Consider the following 23,259-nt stretch of genomic DNA (forward strand, 5'->3'; position numbering starts at 1 on the left):
ATTAAAAGCATGTGTCTAACAACTAGCTGGGTACCCCTGCCCATGTACACCATCCAGGCCACTGATCACTGGAGCATGTCCCAGCAATATCAATGGTACATTTTTTAAAGCACATAGAAAAGTAAATACAGAAGTTGGGAATAATGTACAGATATTATTCCATGGTTAAAATTACATACAAATTACACAATTATAGGAAAATGAATTATACAGGAATACCAAAAAAACACACACTGATTTATTGGTGATCAATGAATTAAGGTAAATACTCTTTTTTCCTTTTAATAGGTTTTTAATTTAGTTTTATTTATTTATTTATTTATTTTTAATATATCTTTATTGTTGAGAGTATTACAGGTGTCCCATTTCCCCCCTAATTGACCCCCTCCACTTCACTCCCACCCCCTCCCCAGGCCTTCACCTTGTTATTAACTGTGTCCATGGGTTATGCATATGTGCATATAACTTCTTTGGTTAATCTCTTCCCACCCTCCACCCCCCTTCATTCACTCCTTCCTCTGAAATATGATCATCTGTTGCATGCGTCAATGTCTCTGGATCTATTTAGTTCATCAGATTCTTTTGTTCATTAGCTTCTTCTTAAAGAAGACCCTTCAATGTTTCCTGTAGTGCTGGTCGGGTGGTGATGAACTCCTTTAGCTTTTTCTTATCTGTGAAGCTCTTTATTTGACCTTCACTTCTAAATGATAGCTTTGCTGGGTAAAGCAATCTTGGTTGTAGTTCCATGTTTTTCATCACTTTGAATATTTGACACTCCCTTCTGGCCTGGAAAGTTTCTGTTGAGAAATCAGCTGACAGTCGTATGGGTGCTTCCTCGTAGGTAACTAACTGCTTTTCTCTTGCTGCTTTTAAGATTCTCTCTTTGTCTTTAACCTTTGACATTTAAATTATGATGTGTCTTGGTGTGGGCCTCTTTGGGTTCCTCTTGTTTGGGACACACTCTATGCTTCCTAGACTTGAAAGTCGATTTCTTTCCCCAGGTAGGGGAAGTTTTCTGTCATTTTTTCAAATAGGTTTTCAATTTCTTGGTCTCTTTCTTCCCCTTCTGGCACCCCAATAATAGGAATGTTGAGCCTCCTGAAGTTGTCTCAGAGGCTCCTTATACTATTTTCATATTTCTGGATTCTTTTTGCTTTTTGCTTTTCTGGTTAGGTGTTTTTTGTTTCCTCATGTTCCAAATTGCTGATTTGATTCTCAGCGTCCTCTACTATTAACTCCATGTGAATTATTCTTCATTTCATTTCCTGTAGCCTTCATTTCAAATAGGTACTTTATTATGTTATCGATTTTCTCAGTTATTTCCGTAATAGTCTGCTTAAACATCCTTATAAACAAAATTCTGAACTCTGTATCTATTAGCTTGCTTAGATCTATTTCATTTAGTTCCTCTTCTAGAAATTTCTGCTGTTCTTTCCTTTGTGACATGTTACTTTGCCTCCACATTTTGACTGCTTCCAGGTGTTTGTTTCTATGTATTAGGTAGAGCTGCTATGTCTCCTGGAATTTGTAGAGTGGCTTTGTGTAGTAGGTGTCGTGTAGAATCCAGTGACTCAGCCTCCCTCCCCAGTCACCTGAGCTGGGCCTTCTAGGTGCTCCCCTGTGTGGGCTGTGTGCACTGTCCTGTTGTAGTTGAGCCTTGGCTGCTGTTGGTGTCCCTGGGAGGAACTGACCCCCCGGCCAGTCAGCTGTGAGGACCAGCTGCAACTACAGCCAAAGAGCTGCTGTGCCGGAGACACCCCTATGGATCAGGATTTACTTCAGTGGAACTTTAATGTTCACCAAGTGCACCCCTTGAGTGTGTCAGTCGTGGATGTGGTCGGGTTGTAATCCAGTGTGGTCGAGTCTGACCACCAGGTGCACTGTCTCTGGGGCCTCTGGGGAGGTGCAAAGTCAGCCTGTGCCAGTGCCTTGCCCAGGGCCACCCAGCATGAGCTACACAGCAAACCATAGTTGGCTGCTACTTGTGTTGGGCTTGGCGTTGTCCAGGAGAGGCCAAGCTATGAGCCAATGCAGGCTGCCACTAGTGCCAGGCCTGAGGCCGCTTATCAAGTTGTATGGGGCCCGCTGCTGCTTGTTTGACAGATTTTAAGAAAGTCCTAAGCATGAGGCTCGAGAGGCCACTTGCATAGAAAAGCCACTGGAAATGGCTCGGATGAGCTTGCAGGCAGGGAGGGGTGGGGCCTCTGGGAATCACGGGGCGGGGCCAAAGGTGTGAGTCAGGTGCTAGCATTCAAGTATGGCGCCTGCCTGCCGGCTGTGTTTGGGGGAAACTCGCCAAAGGAGCAATGGCCTCTGCCAGCTCTCCTACCTGGGAGAAAGCTGCCCTTCCACCTCTCACCCCAATTTCAAGCAGGTTAGTTCCTCCCCAAATGTCCCAGGTTCCTTTCTAGCTGCTGCCTGGCGCTGGGGCTCAGAAGGAGCGCGTCCCAGTACATGCGCCGGCCCTTTAAGAGCTTCCTAGGGCTCCCACACCCTCAGCAACCCTCAGAGACAGTCCCCGCTGGTTTCTCAACCCCGAGTTGTGGGGACGTCTCTTCCCAGCCCTGGAGCCCTGGGCTGGGGGTCTGTTGTGGGGCTGGGACCCTTCGCTCCTCCGGGAAACCTACATCGCAGAGATGTCCCTCCCGGGTTTAAACCTCAACACTGGGTGTGGGCCCGAGGTGTCTCCGCCCCTCCTACCGCTCTCCCTGCTTCTTCAGTTCCTTGGTTGTAGGCCTTCTGTTCAGCCAGATTTCAGGAGGTTCTGAGTGATAGCTGTTCTGTATTTTAGTTGTAATTTTGATGTGGTTGTGGGAGGTGGCAGGTGCAGCTGTTACCTATGCCACCATCTTGTTTCTCTTAATAGTTTTTATAAACATATAAAAAAGAAATAATCTGGTCAAGATGGCAGCGTAGGTAAACACAGTATTCTCCTCCTCCCACAACCACATCAAAAATACAACTAAACTACAGAACAAAGAACATTCAGAATCACCTGAAATTGAGCTGAATAGAAGTACTACAACTAAGGAATTAGAGAAAAGCTACATCAAGACAGGTAGGAGGGGCGGAGATGAGGAATGGGTCCCACACTCGCGTGTGGTGGAAAAAACTGGGAGGGATATCAAGGCTGCAGAGATGCCCCCTGAAGAGGAGGGGTCCCAGCCCGACACCAGGTTCATTCCACAGAGTGCCAGAAAGAAAAGTACCCATAACTTCTGGTTGTGAAAACCAGTGGAGATTAAGGCTGAGGGAGACAGAGGCTGCTGGAGTCCCAGGCAGTTCCTCTTAAAGGGCTCATGCAAGGACTTACTTGGACTCAGGGGCAGCAGCTTAAAAGGCACCAGAGACACACAGGAAGGAATTGAACTGCTTGGCATCAGGGTGAGAGCTGGAGGGGCAGCTTTCTCCCAGACAGAAGTGCTGGCAGAGGCCATTGTTCCTTTGTGGGGCCCTCCTCCCACGGTGCCAGCAGATGGGCACCATATCTGAGACTCCATCAACCTGGCTCACACTGTTTGCCCTACTCTGGTGATTTCCTGAGACCCCACCCCACCCAACTTTTGGGCTACTCAAGCTGTTGCCAATGGCTTTTCCATATGAATAGCCTGTCTCAGCTCATGCTTCAGATTTTCCTAAATTCTCTCAAACAAGTAGCATCTGGCCTCAGGGAGTCAGATATCTCTAGCTAAGTGGCCCCAGGCCCAGCACTAGCAGCAGCTGGCCTTGGTTAACAGCTTGGCCTTGCCTGGGCACCTCCAAGCCCAGCACAAGTAGCAACCATCTGCAGATCGCTTTGTAGCTTATGCCAGGTGGCCCCAGGCAGAAGAGGCAGTGGCTGACATTGGCCTGCAACTCCCAGGAGACTGGAGAGCTTCAGACACATCAAAACACCACTATCCAACAACCTCCATAAGCAATGCATTCAAGGGGATGCACCAGAGCCCCACTGAAGTAAGTCCTGCTCTGTGGGGTAGGCCCCTTGCACAGGTGATCCTACACAGTGGTCAGAAGTTGGTGGTCAGCAGTCACAGCCAGTCCTTGTAGCTGATCAGCCTAGGTAAATCTCTTCCACTGACATGCCAACAGCAATCAAGGCTCAACTATAACAGGAGGGTGTACAGCCCACATGGGCAAACCCTGAGTACCCAGCTTACGTGCTAGGGGAAGCTGTGCCACTGAACCCTACAGGACACTTACTACATTAAGGCCACTCTACCAAGCCCAGCAGACGTAGCAGCTCTACTTAATACATAGAAACAAACACAGGGAAGCTGCCAAAATGAGAAGACAAAGAAACATGGCACAAATAAAAGAGAACAAAACTCCAGAAAAAAAAACTAAACAAAATGGAGACAAGCCATCTACTAGATGCAGAGTTCAAAACACTGGTTATAAGGATGCTCAATGAGCTTAGTGAGAATTTCAACAGCATAAAAAAGGACAAGTCAGAAATGAAGGATACACTAAATGAAATGAATAATTTACAGAGACTCAATAGTAGAGGAGATGAAGCCAAGAATCAAATAAGTGATTTGGAATATAAGAAAGAAAACAGAATAGAATCAGAATAACAAGAAAAAAGAATCTGAAAAAATGACAGGATTAGGAACTTCTGGGATAACTTGAAGTGCACAAACATTCACATCATGGGGTTATCAGAATGAGAACAGGGAGAGCAAGAAATTAAAAATCTATTTGAAAAAATGGCAGAAACCTTCCCTAACTTGGTGAAGGAAATAGACACACAAGTCCTGGAGCATAGAGAGTCCCAAACAAGGTGAACTCAAAGAGGCCCACAGCAAGACACATCATAATTAAAATGCAAAACATTAAGGACAAAGAGAGAATTTTAAAAACAGCAAGACAAGAGCAGTTAGTTACCTACAAGGGAGGAATCATAAGACTGTAAGCTGAGTTCTCAACAGAAACTTTGCAGGCTAGAAGCGAGTGGGAAGAAATATTCAAAGTGATGAAAAGCAAGGACCTATAACCAAGATTACTCTACCCAGCAAAGCTATCATTTAGAACTGAAGGTCAGATAGAGCTTCACAGATAAGAAAAAGCTAAAGTAGTTCATCACCACCAAACCAGTATCATATGAAATGTTAAAGGGTCTTCTTTAAGAAGAAGATAAAAAATATGAACAATAAAATAGTAATAAATACATATCCATCAACAACTGAATCTAAAAAAAACAAAATAAACAAGCAGAACAGAAACAGAATCACAGATAAAGAGAACATTTGATGGTTGCCAGATGGGAGAGTGTTTGGGGAGAGAGGCAAAAAAGCTGAAGGGATTAAGAAGTACAAATTACAGAATAGTCACAGGGATGTATAGGCATAGGGAATATAGCGAACAATAGCCTAATAACTATGTATGGTGTCAGATGGATGTGAGATTTATCAGGATCATCACTTATTAAGCATGTAATGTCTAATCACTGGGGTGCGTGCCTGAAACTAATATAATAGTGAATGTCACCTATAATTGAAAATAAAAAATGATTAAAAAAAAAAAAGAAATAATGGTAATCAGAGAAGAAAAAGAAAATAATAAAGGGAATTAATTAAAGCATTTTTAGAATACTTCAAGCATTTTGTAAGAAGCATGCTATCTAAAGACAAATTCTTTACTGTTAATGGTAGGTACACAGCAGAGTGTAAGTCAAAAGACTTGGATTTGGTTCTGGCTTTGCCCTTCCTTACATAATATCATTCTGAGGGAAATCACTCAAACTTCTTGACAACCTCAAGATATTCAAGCCCAGCCGGGTGTGTCTCTGTGGTTGAGCAACGGCCTAGGATCCAGGAGATCATGTTTGATTTCCGGTTGGGGCACACACCCAGGTTGCGGGCTCAGTTCTCTGTTGGGGGCGTACAGGAGGCAGCCGATCAATGATGACTCATCATTGATGTTTCTATCTCTCTCTCCCTTTCCCTTCCTCTCTCTGAAATCAATAAAGATATATTTTTTAAAAAAAGATATTCAAAATTTGAAAGCTATGCTTTGATTTAAGATCCCAAGCAACTGAAATAGCTATTGATGCAATGAGATACCCAGAGTATGAAAAAGTTCTTGTTAGCAATTGTCCCTTTGATGACTTGTTTATACAGTAATTCACTCTTATCTTTTCTTCCCCTTCTATAATCACAAGAATTACCTACTTGTCCTCAAATATCATTACAAACTACAGTAAAAGGAATACAAATACTGGAAATAATAGGTCAGAATTCAAGTCTCAATTATTATTTTATTTGTTCAACAATATTTACAGCATACATGCCAGGGAATTTCTGAGGCATTAATGATGAAGAAAGGAATAAAACAAAGTTCTTGCCCTCATGAATAAAAACAATATTTTGCAGTGATATACACTAAGAAGGTTAAGTCAAACAGGATGAGGGCACAGCTAGTTCCCTTAGAAAACTGAGTGTGCTATTCCGGATGGCCTTTGTAATGAAGTGATACTACAGCCAAGATCTGGATGAAATGAGAAAGACGGCCATGATGACACAGAGGGAACAAATGTTTCCAGCAGAAGGATTCATAAGCACAGAGGCCCTGAAGCAGGAGCAGCTTAGAATGTTCAAAATTAGCAAGGCCAATGGAATGGGAACAAAGAAAACTTTGAGGAAGAACAATACAAGATGTCATCAGAATGGTGATCACCACCAGATCACGCAGAGGGCCTGGTGGGCCATGGTGATCCACTGAATTGTAGTCTCTGTGTGATGGGCAACGTCTGGAGAATGTTGAACAGGGAATTAACATCACTAAAGTTATATTCTAAAAGGATTACTCTGATTGCTGTGTGAAAAATAGACTTTAGCTGTTGTGAGAAAGTAAAATCAAGGATATTGGTTAGGAGGGTACCACAAGAGCTCAGGTAAAATACAATGACTGCTTTCACTAAGAGGAGAGTAGCAGATCCAGTGAGAATCACTGGGATTCTAGATGTATTTTTAAAAGCCAACAGGATTAGCTAATGGACTCAAAGTAGATTATGAAAGAATGTAAATGACAACTCCATAGTTTATGGCCTTAGAAAGTAGGTAAATGGAGGTTAAGTTTTAAGATCTAGAAACCCTTATCAAGATATTAAATTCAGCTGCTCAGAAATAGCATAAGCATTACTGATATAAAATTGAAACACAAAACAGAATGACTGCTTTTTCAACTCACCATTTGCAGATTGTATCATGTTTCCAGATTTTTGGACTTCATCAAATTTTGTAAAAATTACATTCAACCTGTATGAATTAAAAAATATATATTTAATTAATAACCATCACTGAAAAAAATCAGTGATACAAACCCACCTAATTACAAAAACAGTAACTATATCAGTAACAACATCAACAGCCACCAATAACTGAGCACTTAACTGTAGGTCAAGCACTGACCTAAGGGCTCTAACTGAAAGATCTTGTTCAACACTTCTATCAGCCTTATATGGGATTATTACCATCCCCATTTTACAGATAAAGAAATCAAGACTCCCTTAGCTTGCACAGGCAACACAGTTGGGGTGGAGATTCCAGCCCTGAGAATAAGAATCCAGAGCCCGTGCTCTCAGACATTATATTAAACTTACTGCTCTACACAAAATAAATATACATTGTGAAAAGCATATATTTCTCCTATTTCTGCCTAAGCACAGACTGCTGATTACTTAGGATAAAGATTTTTAAAATGCTCTAATATTAAAAAGGCTTTTCTGTGATTTATGCTTAAGTAAAAAGTGCTATAAATAATTTCTCTACAGACATTGTAACTGGATAATCTTCAGCTTAAAAAAATTAACATGACATTTTTTTATTAGTGGATCATTTTCACCTACATTTATTGAAGCAAAACTCAATATTCCACCCTAGTGAGACCAAAAGGAGAGAAAAATTGGGGGTGAGAGGGAAGGGGTCAAGAAAAAAGAGGCTTTCCCAAGCAAAACACAGATACATTTGAGTAAGTATAAAGTTTAAGATTCCAAGGTAACGTACTTCGGCATTCAAACCTATGCCATCCAGTTCAGGGACAAAACTTGAAATTTTAGCACTTTCTTACAAACCATACTGTCACACAATCTCTAATAATTTCAACCACGTTTGTCTTTTCTTCCCAACCAGAATGGAAATTCCTTGGGGGCAGAGATGGAAACTGTATTCTTTTAGCATTCTGTACACACCAAGCACTATGTCATGCAGGAGAGTGACATCACTGTGTGAAAGAGCTGGTACTTAATCCTGTCCGTATCCTCACTAAGGAAAACTAGATATTTCAATCATTCTGGTCTCAGTTCATTTACTAATTCATTCACCGAACCTCACAGAGTTAGCTAGATGCTGACTGTGGCAAATTCCTATTCTCTAGAGTTTCTACTTGCTTCTACTTCATTCTATTCTAGTTAGGATTCTAAGTAATGGGAGTCAAAAATACACATCAGCAGATAGAGGTAAAATGAAAGGGATGAACTAGCCTGATACTACTACTTCTCCCCGTTCCCACTCCATGGTAGATAGCAACAATCTTTCAACCCATCTTTCCATCCAAGTCCAGGTGCAGCTTCAGATAGATTCCTTCTCAAAGCTGCTCCAGGCAGCCACTACCAATTAAGCAAAGTTGACATTTAAAATAAAAATCTATTTCTCATCTCAGGATCAGATATAAGTATAACTATCACTCACTTTCAAATGCAGTGGTTACTATAGACCTTAAAAGATGCTTTAGAATCAATCTTATGTTTCCATCACCTTCCCTTTTATAAGTAGCAAAGATCTCCAATAGCTTAATAAGTCCATAAATAATATCACTAGACAGGTTGCCAGGGCATGCCCTGACCAAGTTACCATTTTACTGTGTCACAGCTACACACCCTGACATGAGCATGCCTGAAAATTTGCAAGTTAGGGACAAGGTATACCTCTAGTCTGGTTGTTCCTGAAATTACTGGAAGGGGGCAATTATTTCTTCCATTCCTGAGAGACTATTCACCATTATCAATGGCAACTACGGAACAATCTGTAGATTCTCTATCTGTGGTAATGTCTGCTTATTATGGCCATATTACACACAACTGGCAGGCCCAAACAGCTAGGTATGAGAATGCTAAAAAGATTACTGTTACTGGAACCTGCCCCTTAATTCAGAATCCCTCAGCAGGCATGCCTTTTCCTGTACTTTCACACTCCTGTCTGACTAGTTGCCTCCATCTCTATTCCATATGCCTATACAATGGCTCTTATCAAAATTACCACCTCAAGAGGTCAGTAACCTGAGAGTCTAATACCAACAAAGCATTCCCTAGGAATGGCTTTTATCTGCTAATTCTGAGTGCAGCAATAGAAAATGCCTCTCTTGGGACTTATCAATTTGAAGAAGTCTAAAAGGATGAGTTTTACATGTTCAAAGACATTAAATACATAACTAATGATAACCCTCTGAAGCCACCAAATTTTTTTGTTTCCATTTTAAATCTTTAGGTCTCAAATTTAAAATAAATTTCTTTACTAGTTTGACAAATAACCAATACCATTTAGCTCAGATTCTTCTGAATTTTATATTCAACTCTTCAATCCAATTCTCATTTATTTTACTATAAGATTCAGATCAAATTATCCCTTCCTAGACTCTGTAATATAAATTTAAAATAATTTCCTAGAAACAAATACTAGTAACTTGACAGTCAACAAACCTCACCTGTACACTCAGACCTTTGCCTTGGTATTTTAGTACACTGTACTTTAATCTGAGCAGACAACCAAAAATTCTAAGATATATGACCAAGGATTCAAACATGAGAAAGACCAACATGAATAAACACATACCCAACTTAAAAAGAAGAGACTATGAAAAGTTATAAAAATATGTCACCAATATTTCCAGAGATAAAATACTGCAAATCACGAAAGCAAACAGGGAAGTAGCCCTTCAAAAATGGGGGAAAAAGGAACTCGGAACATCTGCTCCTCCAAAGACACAGAGAAAATATTGGCAAAATCACATTTTTCAACATTCTGGAAATTAAACAAAGGCTTACAGCAATCCAAGGATCATTCTTCAAAGAAAACGGCTGAATCTTGGTAAGAAGAGTAGGTTTTCTATTGTTTTCCTGTGCCCTATTTCCATCTCCAACTCACCAGCTGAAAACCAGCAGCCTCACAGGCCATGGAAAGAGTTGAGCAAGTCTGCAGCTCAGTAAAAATCCCCATTTTCCCCTTCTCGGGTCCTTGATTCCAAGATGACCAAGAAAAGAAGGAACAACGGTCCTGCCAAAAAAGGGGGCGGCCATATGCAACCTATTTGTTGCTTCCAACACATGCCCAAGGACAAGGCCATTAAGTTCATCATTCGAAACACATTAAAGGCCACAGCCATTAGGGACATTTCAGAAGCCAGTGTCTTCAATTCCTATGTGCTTCCCAAGCTGTATGAGAAACTCCATTACTGTGTGAGCTCTGCCATTCACAGCAAGGAGGCAGGATCCCTTCTCCTGAAGCCGAAGGACCAAACTCCACCCTGATCTAGACCTGTGGGTGTTGCCACATAACCTCCACCAAAGCCCATGTAAGGAGCTAAGTCCTTAAGGACTGAAGAAACGTTCTCTAGGGAAAAACTGAAATGGAAATTGTACTTTAAAGAAAAAAAAAAAATCCCCATTCCCAGAGAACTATCATTATCTGACCTGTTTGGCAAATCCTGAAATCCCCCATTCACAAGATTTATCTTTTTATAAATTCATTCAGAGCATGCTCAGAGCAATACTCTTTACCCTGAAGCCATGATCAAAAAGAATCAGGGACAACTGATTCACACGGCAAATGCCTGAGATGGCAATAACAACTGGAGCCAAGAAACTGACCAAAGAGCTTACAAGGAAAAACTGGAAAATAAGATGTTAACAAGTCTGAAAAGCTCTGACATATTCCTGGGAAACTAAGAGGCCACACACATGTTCAAGGCTGGGTATCTACCCAGGAAAAACACAAGAAGGCACTGTTTCACTTCTGGCTAACCTCGAGGCCCTGCACAAGGAAGCAGTAAAGGGGAAGGGAGAGATGCATAGACTACCTGCCAGAAAACTGAAAGCATGCCCCAATATAGAGACCAAGCCCTTCAGCAAAGGCTAAGAGATATACTGGTTGAAGGCACTTAAGAAAATCTCTGACCAGCCATTAGTTGAATACTAAGCTAACCAAGCAGAGACTTCAATAGTTACACACAACAACAAAAATGGACTTTACAGAATTCAGGCAAGTCAGTGAACAAGCAATGAGCAACTAACATCATCAACAACAAACGTGGGGAGTGGAGAAGAACATGATTTCCAAAGGTGTCACATGATATTATTTGAAATGATCAGTTTCAACAACAAATTAAAAGACATGTAAAGAAACAAAACATAGCCCATACACTGGGGGGGAGACACACAAAAAAGTCAACAGCTGGTGTTGCTCAGTGATTAGAGTGTCAGTCTGCGCACCAAAGGGTTGCAGGTTCAATTCCCAGTCAGGGGCACATGCCTAGGTTGTGGGTTCACTCCTTGCACCCAGTCGGGGCACATGCAGGAGGCAACTAAGTAATGTGTCTCTCTCACATTTATGTCTCTCTCCCCCCACTCCGCTTCCTCTTTCCCTCCCATTCTCTCTGAAAAGCAATGGAAAAAATATCCTCACATGAGGCTTAACAAAAAACAAAAACAAACCAAAAAAATCAGTTGACAGAAACTATCCTTAATGGAAGCCCAGGTGTTGGACTTAGCCACATGAATACTTGAAATCAAATATTGTAAGTATGTTGTAAAGAACTAGAGGAAATAAAGTCTAAAGAACTAAAGAAAAGTACAAGAAGAATGTCTCACCAAAAAGAGAGTATCAACAAAGATATAGGAAACACAAGAAAGAATCAGGTAAAAATTCTGTAAGTGAAAAGTACAATAATTTCAAAACTTCACTAGCAACTCAATGGATTTGAGCTGGCAGGAGACAGAAGCAGCCAACTTAAACAGGAGTCAATTGACAATATCCTGTTTGAATGACAGAAGGGAGGGAAAAAAACAGGGGGGGGAAAAGAACAGCACATAAAAGATCTTTTTTTTATACCAACATACACATAATGGGGATCCCAGCAGAGAAGAAAAAGGAACAGAAAGAGTACGTGAAAAAATAATGACCATAAACTTTCCAAATTTTACATAAAATATTAACCTACATATTAAAAAAGAAGCTTTAACAAACTCCATATAGGATAAAGTTAAAGAGGACAAATGATAAGCAAACTGTCAAAAGAGAAAATCTTGAAAGCAATAACAGAGAAGCCACTCATGTATAAGAACCCTCAATAAAATTAATAACTGGTTTTCTCATAAAAAACAATGGAGGCCAGACAGCAGTGGAATGACATATTCAAAGTCCTGAAATTTAAAATCTCAACCAAGAATTCTATATTCAACAAATTTATCCTTCAAAAATGAAGCAGACAGCATGAATGAACCTGGAGATTATTATGCTAAGTGAAATAAACCAGTCAGAGAAAGACAAATATCGCATGATCTCACCTATATGTGGAATCTAAATAATAAAATTAACTGACGAACAAAATAGGTCCAGAGAAATGGAAGCATGGAACAGATTGATGAATCTCCGAGGAAAGGGAGGGGGGAGGTAGGAAGAGATTAACCAAAGAACATGTGTGCATAGTCCATGGACACAGACCATAGTGTGGTGAAGGCCTGGGGTGTGGCAGGGGCTTGGTGGAGGGGGCAAAAGGAGGAAAATGGGGACATCTGTAATAGTGTCAACAATAAAAAATAAAATAAAAAATGAAGAAATCAAAAGAGAAATTAGAAAATACTTTGAGATAGATGGAAATGAAAACACAATATACCAAAACTTACAGGATGCAGCTAAAGTAGAACTCTTTACAGAAAAATGTATAGGCATAAATGCCTATCTTGAAACAGAAGATATCAAATCAATAACCTAACCTTCACCTCAAAAAATTAGACAGGGGGAGCAAAAACAAAACAAACAAAAGGAAGAAATAATAACAATTAGAGTAGAAATATATGAAAAAGGGAAACAGAAAAACATTAGAGAAAATCAACAAACTTAAAGTTAGTTCTTTGAAAAGACTTTTAGCCAGAACGACCAGAAGAGATAAGATTCCAATTACTAGAATTAAAAGATGAAAGATGACAAGTACAACTGTCCTTAGGGGGGAAAAAAAGAAAGCAAATTGCAAGAGAACATTATGAACAACTCCATGTTGAAAATTAGATAACCGAGATAAAATTCCTAGACAGACACAAGCTATCAAAATAGACTTTAAAAACAAACAAAATCCTAACAGACCTATACCAAAAGACATTAAATTAGTAATCAAAACACATCCCCCCCTAAAGCAAAAAAGGCCCAGATGGCTTCACATTTGGTGAATTCCAATAAATGTTTAAACACGAATTAGTGCCAATCCTACACAGAGTCTTTTAAAATATAGATAAGAATAGGGGAAACTATGGGTAGAGGAGGAGAGGAATAACAGAATTCTCTGCACTTTCCAGTCAGGTTTTCTATAAATCTAGAACTGCTCTAAAAAATAGTCTATTTAGATAAATAGACAGTCCTAAAAAATAAGGCACTTTCCAACTCATTCTATGGGGCTAGTCGTATCACAATAACACCAAAAGCAGGAAAATATATGACAGTAAAAGAAAAGTACAGGCCATTATTCCTTGTGAATCCTGAGACATATAAAAAGAGTTATACACCATGGCCATATGGGACTTATCCCAGAAATACAAGGTTGATTTAATATCTGAAAATCAATTAATGAAATATAACATACCAATAGAATAAAACCAAAGTAATAATCTCAATAGATGCAGAAAAAGTATTTGACATAATCCAACATCCTCTCATGATAAAAACACTCACCATACTAGAAACAGAACTTCTTCAACCTCATAGTCATATACAAAGACATCTACAGCTAACATCAAAACCACAATAAGATACTATTATCAAATGGCTATTATCAAAACAAAACAATGGAAACTAATATTTGTACGCAAGGATGTCCACTGATGGTAGGAACACAAAATGGTGCAGCAGCTATAAAAAAACAGTATGGCAGTTCCTCAAAAAATTAATTACCATATGATCCAGCAATTCTACTTGTGGGTATATATCTAAAAGAACTGAAAGTAGGACCTAAACAGATATTTGTATAGCCATATTCATAGCAGTATTCTCAGTAGCCAAAAAACTCAAGTGTCTACCAACAGAAAAGCAGATAAACAAAATGTGGTATATACAAACATTCAATGGAACTTTATTCAGCAATAAAAAAAGAATGACTCATGCTACAATACAACAGAACCTTGAAAACATTATGGTAAGTGAAAGAAGGCAGTCAACAAAAGACTACATTTTATGTGATTTTTATTTCCATGAAAAGTCCCAAAAAAAGGCAAATCCATAGAATTAAAAAGACTAGTGGTTGCCAGGGGCTGAGGGAAAGGAAGGAATGGAGAAGAATGGAGAGTGACTGCCAATGGATATGGGAATTTTTTGGAGGGGTGATGAGAATGTTCTAAAACTAGACAGTAGTAATGGCTCTACAACTTTGTAAATATACTAAAACCACTGAACTGTTCACTTTAAAAGGTATACAGTAAATTATGAAGATTATAGTACACAAAATATTTCAATAAGCTCTATTTTTAAAAATAAAGAAAATAGAGTGCTATAAAAATGAAACATACAGTGAACAAAAAAGAGTTTAGAAATTAAAACAAAAGAGGAAAACTTTTTAAATCAAACATCCAATAGAATGATTGAAAGATAAATTTGAGAAACTCTCACAGAAGACAGAGCAAAATCGTGAAGCTATGAATGGGAGAAATAAAATTAGAAAACTAGTCCAAGTGGTCATAACATAACTATTATATTTACAAATAAAAATAATTATATATTTTTTAAACTTGCCCACATCCAAACAGCATGCGGTTCCAAATTGAAAGCCCCCTCCAAGCATACAGTACAGTGAAAATAGTCTCTATAAGACCCATCACATGCCCAGCCAGCATGGCTCTGTGGTTGAGCATCGACCTATAAACCAGGAGGTTGCTGTTGATTCCCGGTCAGGGCACATGCCTGGGTTGTGGGCTCGATCCCCAGTGGGGATTGCACAGGATGCAGCTGATCAATGAATCTCTCTCATCTCTGATGTTATTATCTTTCTCCCTTCCTCTCTCTCTGAAAATAATAAAAAACATTTTTAAAAAATCAGATTTAAAAATTTCAGACAAACACCAGAGACAAAGAGAATCAAAGTTATTTACATAGGATGAAGACTCAGAATGACTTTGGACTTCTCAGTAGAAACACTGAAAGGAGAAACACATGGGCATTAGTTTTAATATTGTGGATGAAAATGACTTTCAACCTAGATTTCTATACCCTGACAAACTAGCAATGTCAAACCAGAATAAAGATATTCTCAGACTCAAAGAAAGTCTCTTCCACTAGAGGATATGCATAACCAAAATGAGAGAGAAAACCAAGAAAAAACATAGATGTGGTCCCCAAAAAACAGCAGACACATCTGCAGAGAAAGGAGAAGTGAAGCCCCAAGATGATGATAGAGAGATGCCAGGATTATAAAGCAATCATGATGCAGTGACGGTAGCCAGTGGGACTGGAACAGGCTGAAGGCCACTTCCAGAAACTGGAAGTACACAGACAGTCCTAGTACATGATAAGATGTAGACAGCAATGCAAATGAAAATATGATTAATAACCCAGGACAAACAAAAGGTTGTGCAGAACAAAGGTAAAGTAATCATAGTTCACCAAATATAAATTAGTGAGCTGTGAATGGCATGCGAAATTACAATAGAAACTAAATGTTCTAATCAAAATTAATGCATGACTATTGGCGGATGAGGAGCTGGCAGCTGTACATGAGGGAGGTTAGGAAGAGAGCTGAGATTTACCTTCCATGATGGGAAGTAAAATTCTATGACAAAAAAAACTAAGACTTAGCAATACATGCACAGTATTTAGACACAGAGCAACAGATACAAAAGCATCAATAAAAACAGGTGACAGTGTTTGCCTCTGAGGGAAAATGGCAAAAGGGGTAAAGAATTGCCTTTTTTCAATGTATCTTATAAACCTAGTCAACAAACTCTCTCTGTATAAGTGACTGGCAGTAAACAAAACTTAAAGGTGAGAGGAGGTCGCCCGGCCGGGCATGGCTCAGCGGTTGAGCGTCGGCCTAGGATCCAGGTGATCGGGGTACGACTCCAGGTCAGGGCACATGCCTGGGTTGTGGGCTCAATCCCCAGTCGGGGGGGTGGAGGAGGCAGCCGATCAATGACTCTCTCATCATTGATGTTTCTATCTCTCTCTCCCTCTCCTTTCCTCTCTCTGAAATCAATAAAGATATATTTTTTAAAAAAGATGAGAGGAGGTATCACAGAGCACATTTCTTATCCTGCTTTTGCCTCGGGCCCTCTCTACAGCACTAAAGCTTTAGCAAGCAAATTAAAAATAAGAAAATTTCCATTTTCTCCTTAATATTACAATCATTAAGTAACAATGTCTAGTGAATGTTTATAAATTTTTTAAACAGATTGAAATAGCAAGACAAATATTATGAGAGCTATTCAAAACTGCAAGTACACCAGGTAAGTTTACCACATGCTCCAAAGTGTCAGATAACATGCATCAGCTCCACTTGTAAATTATCTTCAAGTTTCAAGCAGCTGCTGCTTCAGGAGACTGGTTCCCAAATGATGGTACCAAAGAAAAACTTAACACAGTCTCTTATCCATAGCTTCGAAACTAAATACACCACACTGAATAAAAGTATTTTCTGGAATATACACTGGGTGGACAGTGAATGTCACAGCATGCTAAAGACACGTATCTATGAAAGTAAGCCATAGGAGTCACAGGGGGTCTATTTTACACTTTATTTAGTTGCCAAGCACACAACTATATGGCATTTTACAACAGACAGCTACAAACTGTGTACTTATTTTCTGCACATATCATGTGCACGAACTGTGAAAATAATGTGTTAAACCATGTAAAATGGCCAATACTGACCTAACTGAAGTTCACAGCTCAACTACGCTGAGATTCTGTGTGGGGGAGAGAACCTCTAACATCACGTCTTGGTTGAATATCTCTGCTTTATTATCTGGCTCAATATTATTTTAGCCACCAGATGACAAGACTAAAATAACTTTTAACACATGGCCCAAGAGCGTAACTCCAGCTCCTCCCAACTGTGAAATAAACAAAGAAAACTGCTGCTCAAATGAGATTAACTTTTAAGTCATTTAGCTGATATTATTATTATTTTTTAAATATATCTTTATTGATTTCAGAGAGAGGAAGGGAGAGGGGGAGAGAGAGAGAGAGAGAGAGAGAGAGAGACATCAGTGATGGGAGAGTCATTGATCGGCTGCCTCCTGCACACCCCAGACGGGGGATCGAGCCCGCAACCCAGACATGTGCCCTGACCGGGAATCGAACCGCAATCCCCTGGATCCTAGGTCGATGCTCAACCACTGAGCTACGCCCAGCTGGGCTAGCTGGTATTATTAAGGCACCCTTTTTCAGCATATATTTCTTAGAGTTATAATACTCAATGAACAAACTCATAAGAGGTCAACATTTTTCTTCCAGGACTAAATCCAAGTTTTAGGAAGCATTAAGCAAATTCTACAATATTTTATTAGTCCTATGGAACCCTGCTAAGCTGAAAAATCTGCTATACTCACATATAATGAAAAATCTATAATGATGTAACAGAGGTCTAGAATATTCAAATATTCCAGTTAGCCACTTGGCACCACATATAGCAGACACTGAATTTCCCAAACAATGGTAGGATTCTTTCGTGCCATTTGGACACATCCTCAACAAAATAAAGGTGGCAGCCAGAGCCTCTGACCCTCACAATGCTAGATCTTAGGTAACTGTCTTGTAATAAATCTAAAGAAATTTGAAGTTTCAGCTTCTTTCACTAGAGCAGGTTTTTAAACTACCAGCCTAGTTCTCCAAGTATTGTGTATTCTAGAATATTACAGTAATGGCTATGAAGCATATGGGTCCATTTTGCTAGGACTACCTTCTCCACTTGGTTCAGAATTTTCTGGAAAGATTTTTAGGTAACATGAGATAGCAGAAACCCTCATTCCTATTCACAGAGGACCAGCTCTTCTGTAGCTTTTTATATATTTTTAAAAAGCATTTGTCCCTGGCAGCGTGGTTCAGTTGGAACATTGTCTCGTACACCAGGAGGTAGTGGGTTCAATTCCCTGTCAGGACACATACCTGGGTTACAGGTTCGACTGCTGGTTGGGGTATGTATGGGAGGCAAATGATTGATGTTTCTCTCTCCCATCGATTCTCTCCCCCACCCCACTTCCTCTCTCTGTAAAAATTTTTTTTAAAAAGTATTTGTTAATAGAAGGAACACATGATATGCATGCCTGGGAGTCTGGAAGAGAAGGGTCTCACCCCATCTCTGGCAATAACTGACTCTGTATCTGAGGGTCCCCACATTTAACAATTCACTAAGACAATTCACCGTATAGTCATACTCACAGCTATGATTATTACAGGACAATCATAGTAAAAGAACACAAAGAAAAGCCAGCAAAGGGAAAAGCTGTGTGGGGCGAAGACCAGGGGCACCAGGCACAAGCTTCCTAAAGTCTCCACTGGTGAAGTCACACAGCACTTGGTTAATTCCCCCAGCAATGGGTCGGGAGGGACATGTGAAATGAGGTCTACTCACTAGAGTCTCAGTGCCTGGGGTTTTTATTGGGGCTGGTCACATAGACACCCTCTGCCCAAAATGTCAGACTCCCAGAAGGAAAGCAGGTGTTGAGCATAACACCTGGGCAGCAGGGCAGTGAGCCACTCTTATCTCACTCTTTGGGAATACTGGGAACCCTCCCCAAATCCAAGTTTACAGACACCAGCCACAGCCAACTCTGCAGGCATTTCCACAATCGCCTCAGGCCTGCTGTGTCTGACTCCTTCCTGCACCCACCTCTGTAGATCTGTTTCACCGTGTCATTTCCCCGGACGCATTAGCTCACTACAGCAACCTCTGAACATGATACAGGAATCCCACTATGTAAGATGATCCCTTCCTGGCCTAGGCCACCATGAGATGAAGAGCAGGGTGAGGCCATCCTTGGAGCAGGAAAGAGTCTCACTGCCTAAGGCCTGTTTTCCCAACAATGATCGTGACATCATCAAACAGCCCTCTCCCTCCAGCCCCTCCTCTCCCCCCATCTGTGTCCTCCAATTTTGCCCAAGAGATTTAGTACTTCTGTCTTTACGTTTCTCTCTCACCGTAAGTGTTCTCACTATCCATTCAAAATCTGGGAGGCTGAAGTTAATAAACCATGGGCATAAAAGTTCTATTCTCATAGATTACCTTTTGTAATGAAGAGCAGTTTTATTCCCATCTCACTATCTTGTACACAGCTCCAGGACCATGGTGAGAGCGACACTGGGGTCAGATAGGACTCGGTAAGAAAGAAGTATCGCCCCACTCAGCTGCTCATGGAACCCCTATCTTAGAGTGAGGGGCCCACTTCTGTCACATCTAATTAAGGGACATCAAGGCACATGACTCCTGTATATTTCAATATTCCATCCCATATTTAGGTGTTCTGTACTCTTTTATAAAACAGGATAAAGAAAATTAAAAGGCGAGTCAGAGAACAGGGCTTCAAACTTAGCTCTGACTTGTTAGCTATGTGATCTCACTTCATGTCTCTAGGCCTCTGCTGTTTCCGTGGCTACAATGACAGGCTCTGACAAGCTGCTCTGTGAGTCCAGTCCACATCTAACTTCCCGGGGTTTTCAAAGTAATTCCTCTCTTAAAGGAATGGGGCAGGGCAAGGAGTTTAGAATTCACTTGATGCAAGGTTTCTGGATCACAGTTCAAATTATGGACATCCAAGTATCCATTATTTTTTCAATCCTGACACAACAGAGACATCTGTGCACTCAAGTTGCCTTGGATCTGATAAGATGCTGATCCCCTTGCATTGACTTCTATGTGGTGAGACTGACACTAATGAATAGAAAACTACCATTTCAAAGATGTTTTCCAAACTAAACTCATTCTCAGAAAGGCTCCATTCATTCAAACAAATATATTCTAAGCACATACTATAACTAGGTGCTGTGTGTATACAATATACAGAACCATACGAAACAAAAGAATGCTGACTTTTCAAAACCGATCCATTTTAAATAGGCTTCTAAAATCAGGACATGGCATGGGGCTTGGCTAGATGTCTGGGTGACAGTCTTACTTTTGAGGAACTGGAATGGGAAGGGACCCCTGACACATGATCAGGAGAAGATCTCCAACCGCCAATCTGCTAACCATACATTCTTTGAATAAAATTATCAACAAAATAAGTACTGCAAACCAAAATGTTAACTGAAGAAGAATAGGGGGGGGAAGATCAGAAGAAGGGAAAAAAGTCTGAACTCACCGGGACTGTGGCAATCCTTTTTTACTGAGATCTGCCCTCACACGTTCTCCTACATGTCTGTAAATTTCCACTAAGCTGTTTATTGCTGCATCTCGAACCTAGATGTAAAAGAAGAGATCTTACAGCTGCTCAGTGTCACCCCACAGCACTTCCTGCTGCGACACAACAGGCTACACACCACCCCAAGTTAATCACCAGTTTACCAATGCAATTGTGAGCACAATCCTTTCTAGACATTTGACCAGATGAAGCCATGGTTAAGGTTTTACTCTGTAAGTACAATTCCAAAGAGTAAAAAAAAATCTAGGTCCCATCCCTACATACATATTCAAGCCCATATCCCTTAGTTTTTTTCATTCTTTAAGATGATGTCAAGAAACTAGACTTTTCAGGGCAGCTTTCCAAATTAGAATACACTATAAATAAATAACTTATACTAAAAACAGAACACAATGTGTTCTAAATTTGGGTCACACTCTTAGTGAGGAAGGAAAATGGGTAGTACTGGCCATACAGAGCCCTGTATTCAAGCTCACAAAAGCCGGCTAGCATGGCTCAGCAGTTGAGCATCAACCTAGGATCCAGGAGATCGAGGTTCGATTCTGGGTCAGAGCACATGCCTGGGTTACGGGCTCTATCCCCAGTGGGGGGTGTGCAGGAGGTGGCCGATCAATCAATGACTCATAGTTGATGTTCTTATCGCTCTTTCCCTCTCCTTTCCTCTCTCTGAAATTAATCAAGATATATTTTATATTTATAAAACAAAAAGCTCATAAAAATATTAAAAATGAAAAGTGGGGGGGGGGGGGATTCATGGTCCTAGAAAGGAAATGGTAAAAATTCCATATATTCTACATTTAACACAGGACAGGATGTAATAAAAAACATTTTACACAAGAGTACAAAGAGCTCGTACAGTTTAAGGGTGGGAACAAGCACAACACAGGATACCAAGAAATGTTTTACGAAGGAAGAAGGAATCACAGAGAGCATTTTACCAGGTAAAGATGCAATGAGACAGGTTACAACCGAGGTACAACCTGTACAAAGGCATGAGAGCAGCGTGAACAACATGGGCTGAAGGAAGAGCAATAAGCAGCCTAGCCAAGCACAAATACAAACTAAAGCAGCAGCAATAAATAAGGCTCAAGAAACAGAATGGAAAAAAAAAGAAAGAAAAAGAAAAACTAGGGGAAACCTGAATATGGACTATCAAACATCATTTTATCAATGTTAAATTTCTTGAATATGAAAATGGCAATATGGTTATATAAGAAAATACCTGTTGTTAGGAGAGGCACACTAAAGCATCTAGGAGTAAAAATATCATGTCTACAAAGACACTTTCAAATGGTTCAGAAAAAAGTGTATTTCTGCCTACCTTCAAACCCACCACAAACAGAACCCTAACATTACAGGCCATTAGGACTGCAAAAGACAAGAGAACTACTTGCTGGGCCTGAGTTGAAAACTTTATAGAATCTGAGGTCTTTAAACCTACAACCATCCTCACAGGACCACTGTGGACTGTGACACAGAGGAGGGCATGGAGGCTGGGGAGGCTAGCCGCCAGCTGGTCCCACAGCAGATAAATGGCCTAGTGGGGAGCTAACTTCCGCCTCTGAATGCAGGCCCACACTCTTCCCACCTTACAACACTGCCTTCCACTGCGGGAGGTCAAAATAAGGATTCCTATGAAGCCTAAAACTCAAGGGAGGCCTCACCTCCAGGGAAAGGGTGCCTGTAAGCTGATGGGAAGCCAAACCTACCCTGTCCTCGGAAAACAGCAGCACAGACCCAGCTAGCCTGCCTCAGAGAGCAGGTGCCACAAGACCTGCCCAGACTCAACGGGGCGCCGTGTGCACTGCACTGCCGATGGGGCCTAGAGCCCCCCTCCCCACTTCTCAGGTGTTGGTCAAGCCCTGGGAACAGGCTGTCCTCCCTTTCTCATAGCACTGTCAGCACAGCCCAGTCCAGGTCCAGCTGCAGGGAGCACTGAGACCAACAGTCTTCAGACATTTTATGATGCTCTTAGGCTTTAAAGATGTGCATCAGGCTCCTCAGCTGGAAAAGGGCCTTCCAATTGTGTATGTTGTCTTAGACAGCAATCAGCCTTTGCTAGAGCCACTGTCCTCGCCAACAAGCACAGGCCTTGTTCCACAATCTGCACTCAAGGGAGGAAACTCTGTTCTCATATCAGGAGGTAAATCTCCTCAGTGTAACATAGAGGCCAGGGATGTAATTCTCAGCAGTGAAACCTGATGGGAAGTCTGCAGAAAACTTCAGGAACATGTGTCTTCACCCTTGCAAAGAGAAATGCAGGACACTAAAAACCATGAGACACTTACAGAAAAATGGTCACTGGCAGGGTACTTGATGATATGAGAGAATTACTCATTCCTGGTGGACAGGAGGGATAATAGTGTTAAGGTTATGTTTTTGAAGAAAGAAAGAGTCCTTATCTTTTAGAGTATTTAAGAATTAAATGAAATGATATCTAAGATTTGCTTCAAAATATTGAGATGGGGAAGGAAAAGAGATGAAACTAAACTGGCCTTGTCTTAGTAGCTGTTGAAGCTCAATGAAGGACACGTGGAGATTCACTGTCATTCTCACTACTTCTACCTAAGTTGGAACCTTTCAGTACTGAAAAGGAAGGAACACAGGAAGCACCAGGCTTTCATCTATCAGGCCTGCAGCTGGGCTGTCCCTGG

At 40.6% G+C, this 23,259-nt stretch overlaps 1 protein-coding gene across 5 annotated transcripts in view; it reads right to left on the reverse strand.

Moving 5' to 3' along the window:
* Positions 1–23,259, reverse strand: part of CLASP1 (cytoplasmic linker associated protein 1) — a 267,208-nt gene that overhangs the window by 153,173 nt on the left and 90,776 nt on the right. For all 5 annotated transcript variants that reach the window (XM_081143238.1, XM_081143235.1, XM_081143239.1 and 2 more), the window contains 2 exons: positions 20,546–20,643; positions 7,189–7,256 (listed from right to left, as the gene is read on the reverse strand). In XM_081143238.1, coding sequence (XP_080999364.1) covers positions 7,189–7,256; positions 20,546–20,643 — 166 coding nt within the window. The remainder of the gene's footprint in view (positions 1–7,188; positions 7,257–20,545; positions 20,644–23,259) is intronic.

Source organism: Miniopterus schreibersii, assembly GCF_964146895.1.
Source record: "Miniopterus schreibersii genome assembly, chromosome: 7".
In the NCBI taxonomy this organism is placed as follows: Eukaryota; Metazoa; Chordata; class Mammalia; order Chiroptera; family Miniopteridae; genus Miniopterus; species Miniopterus schreibersii.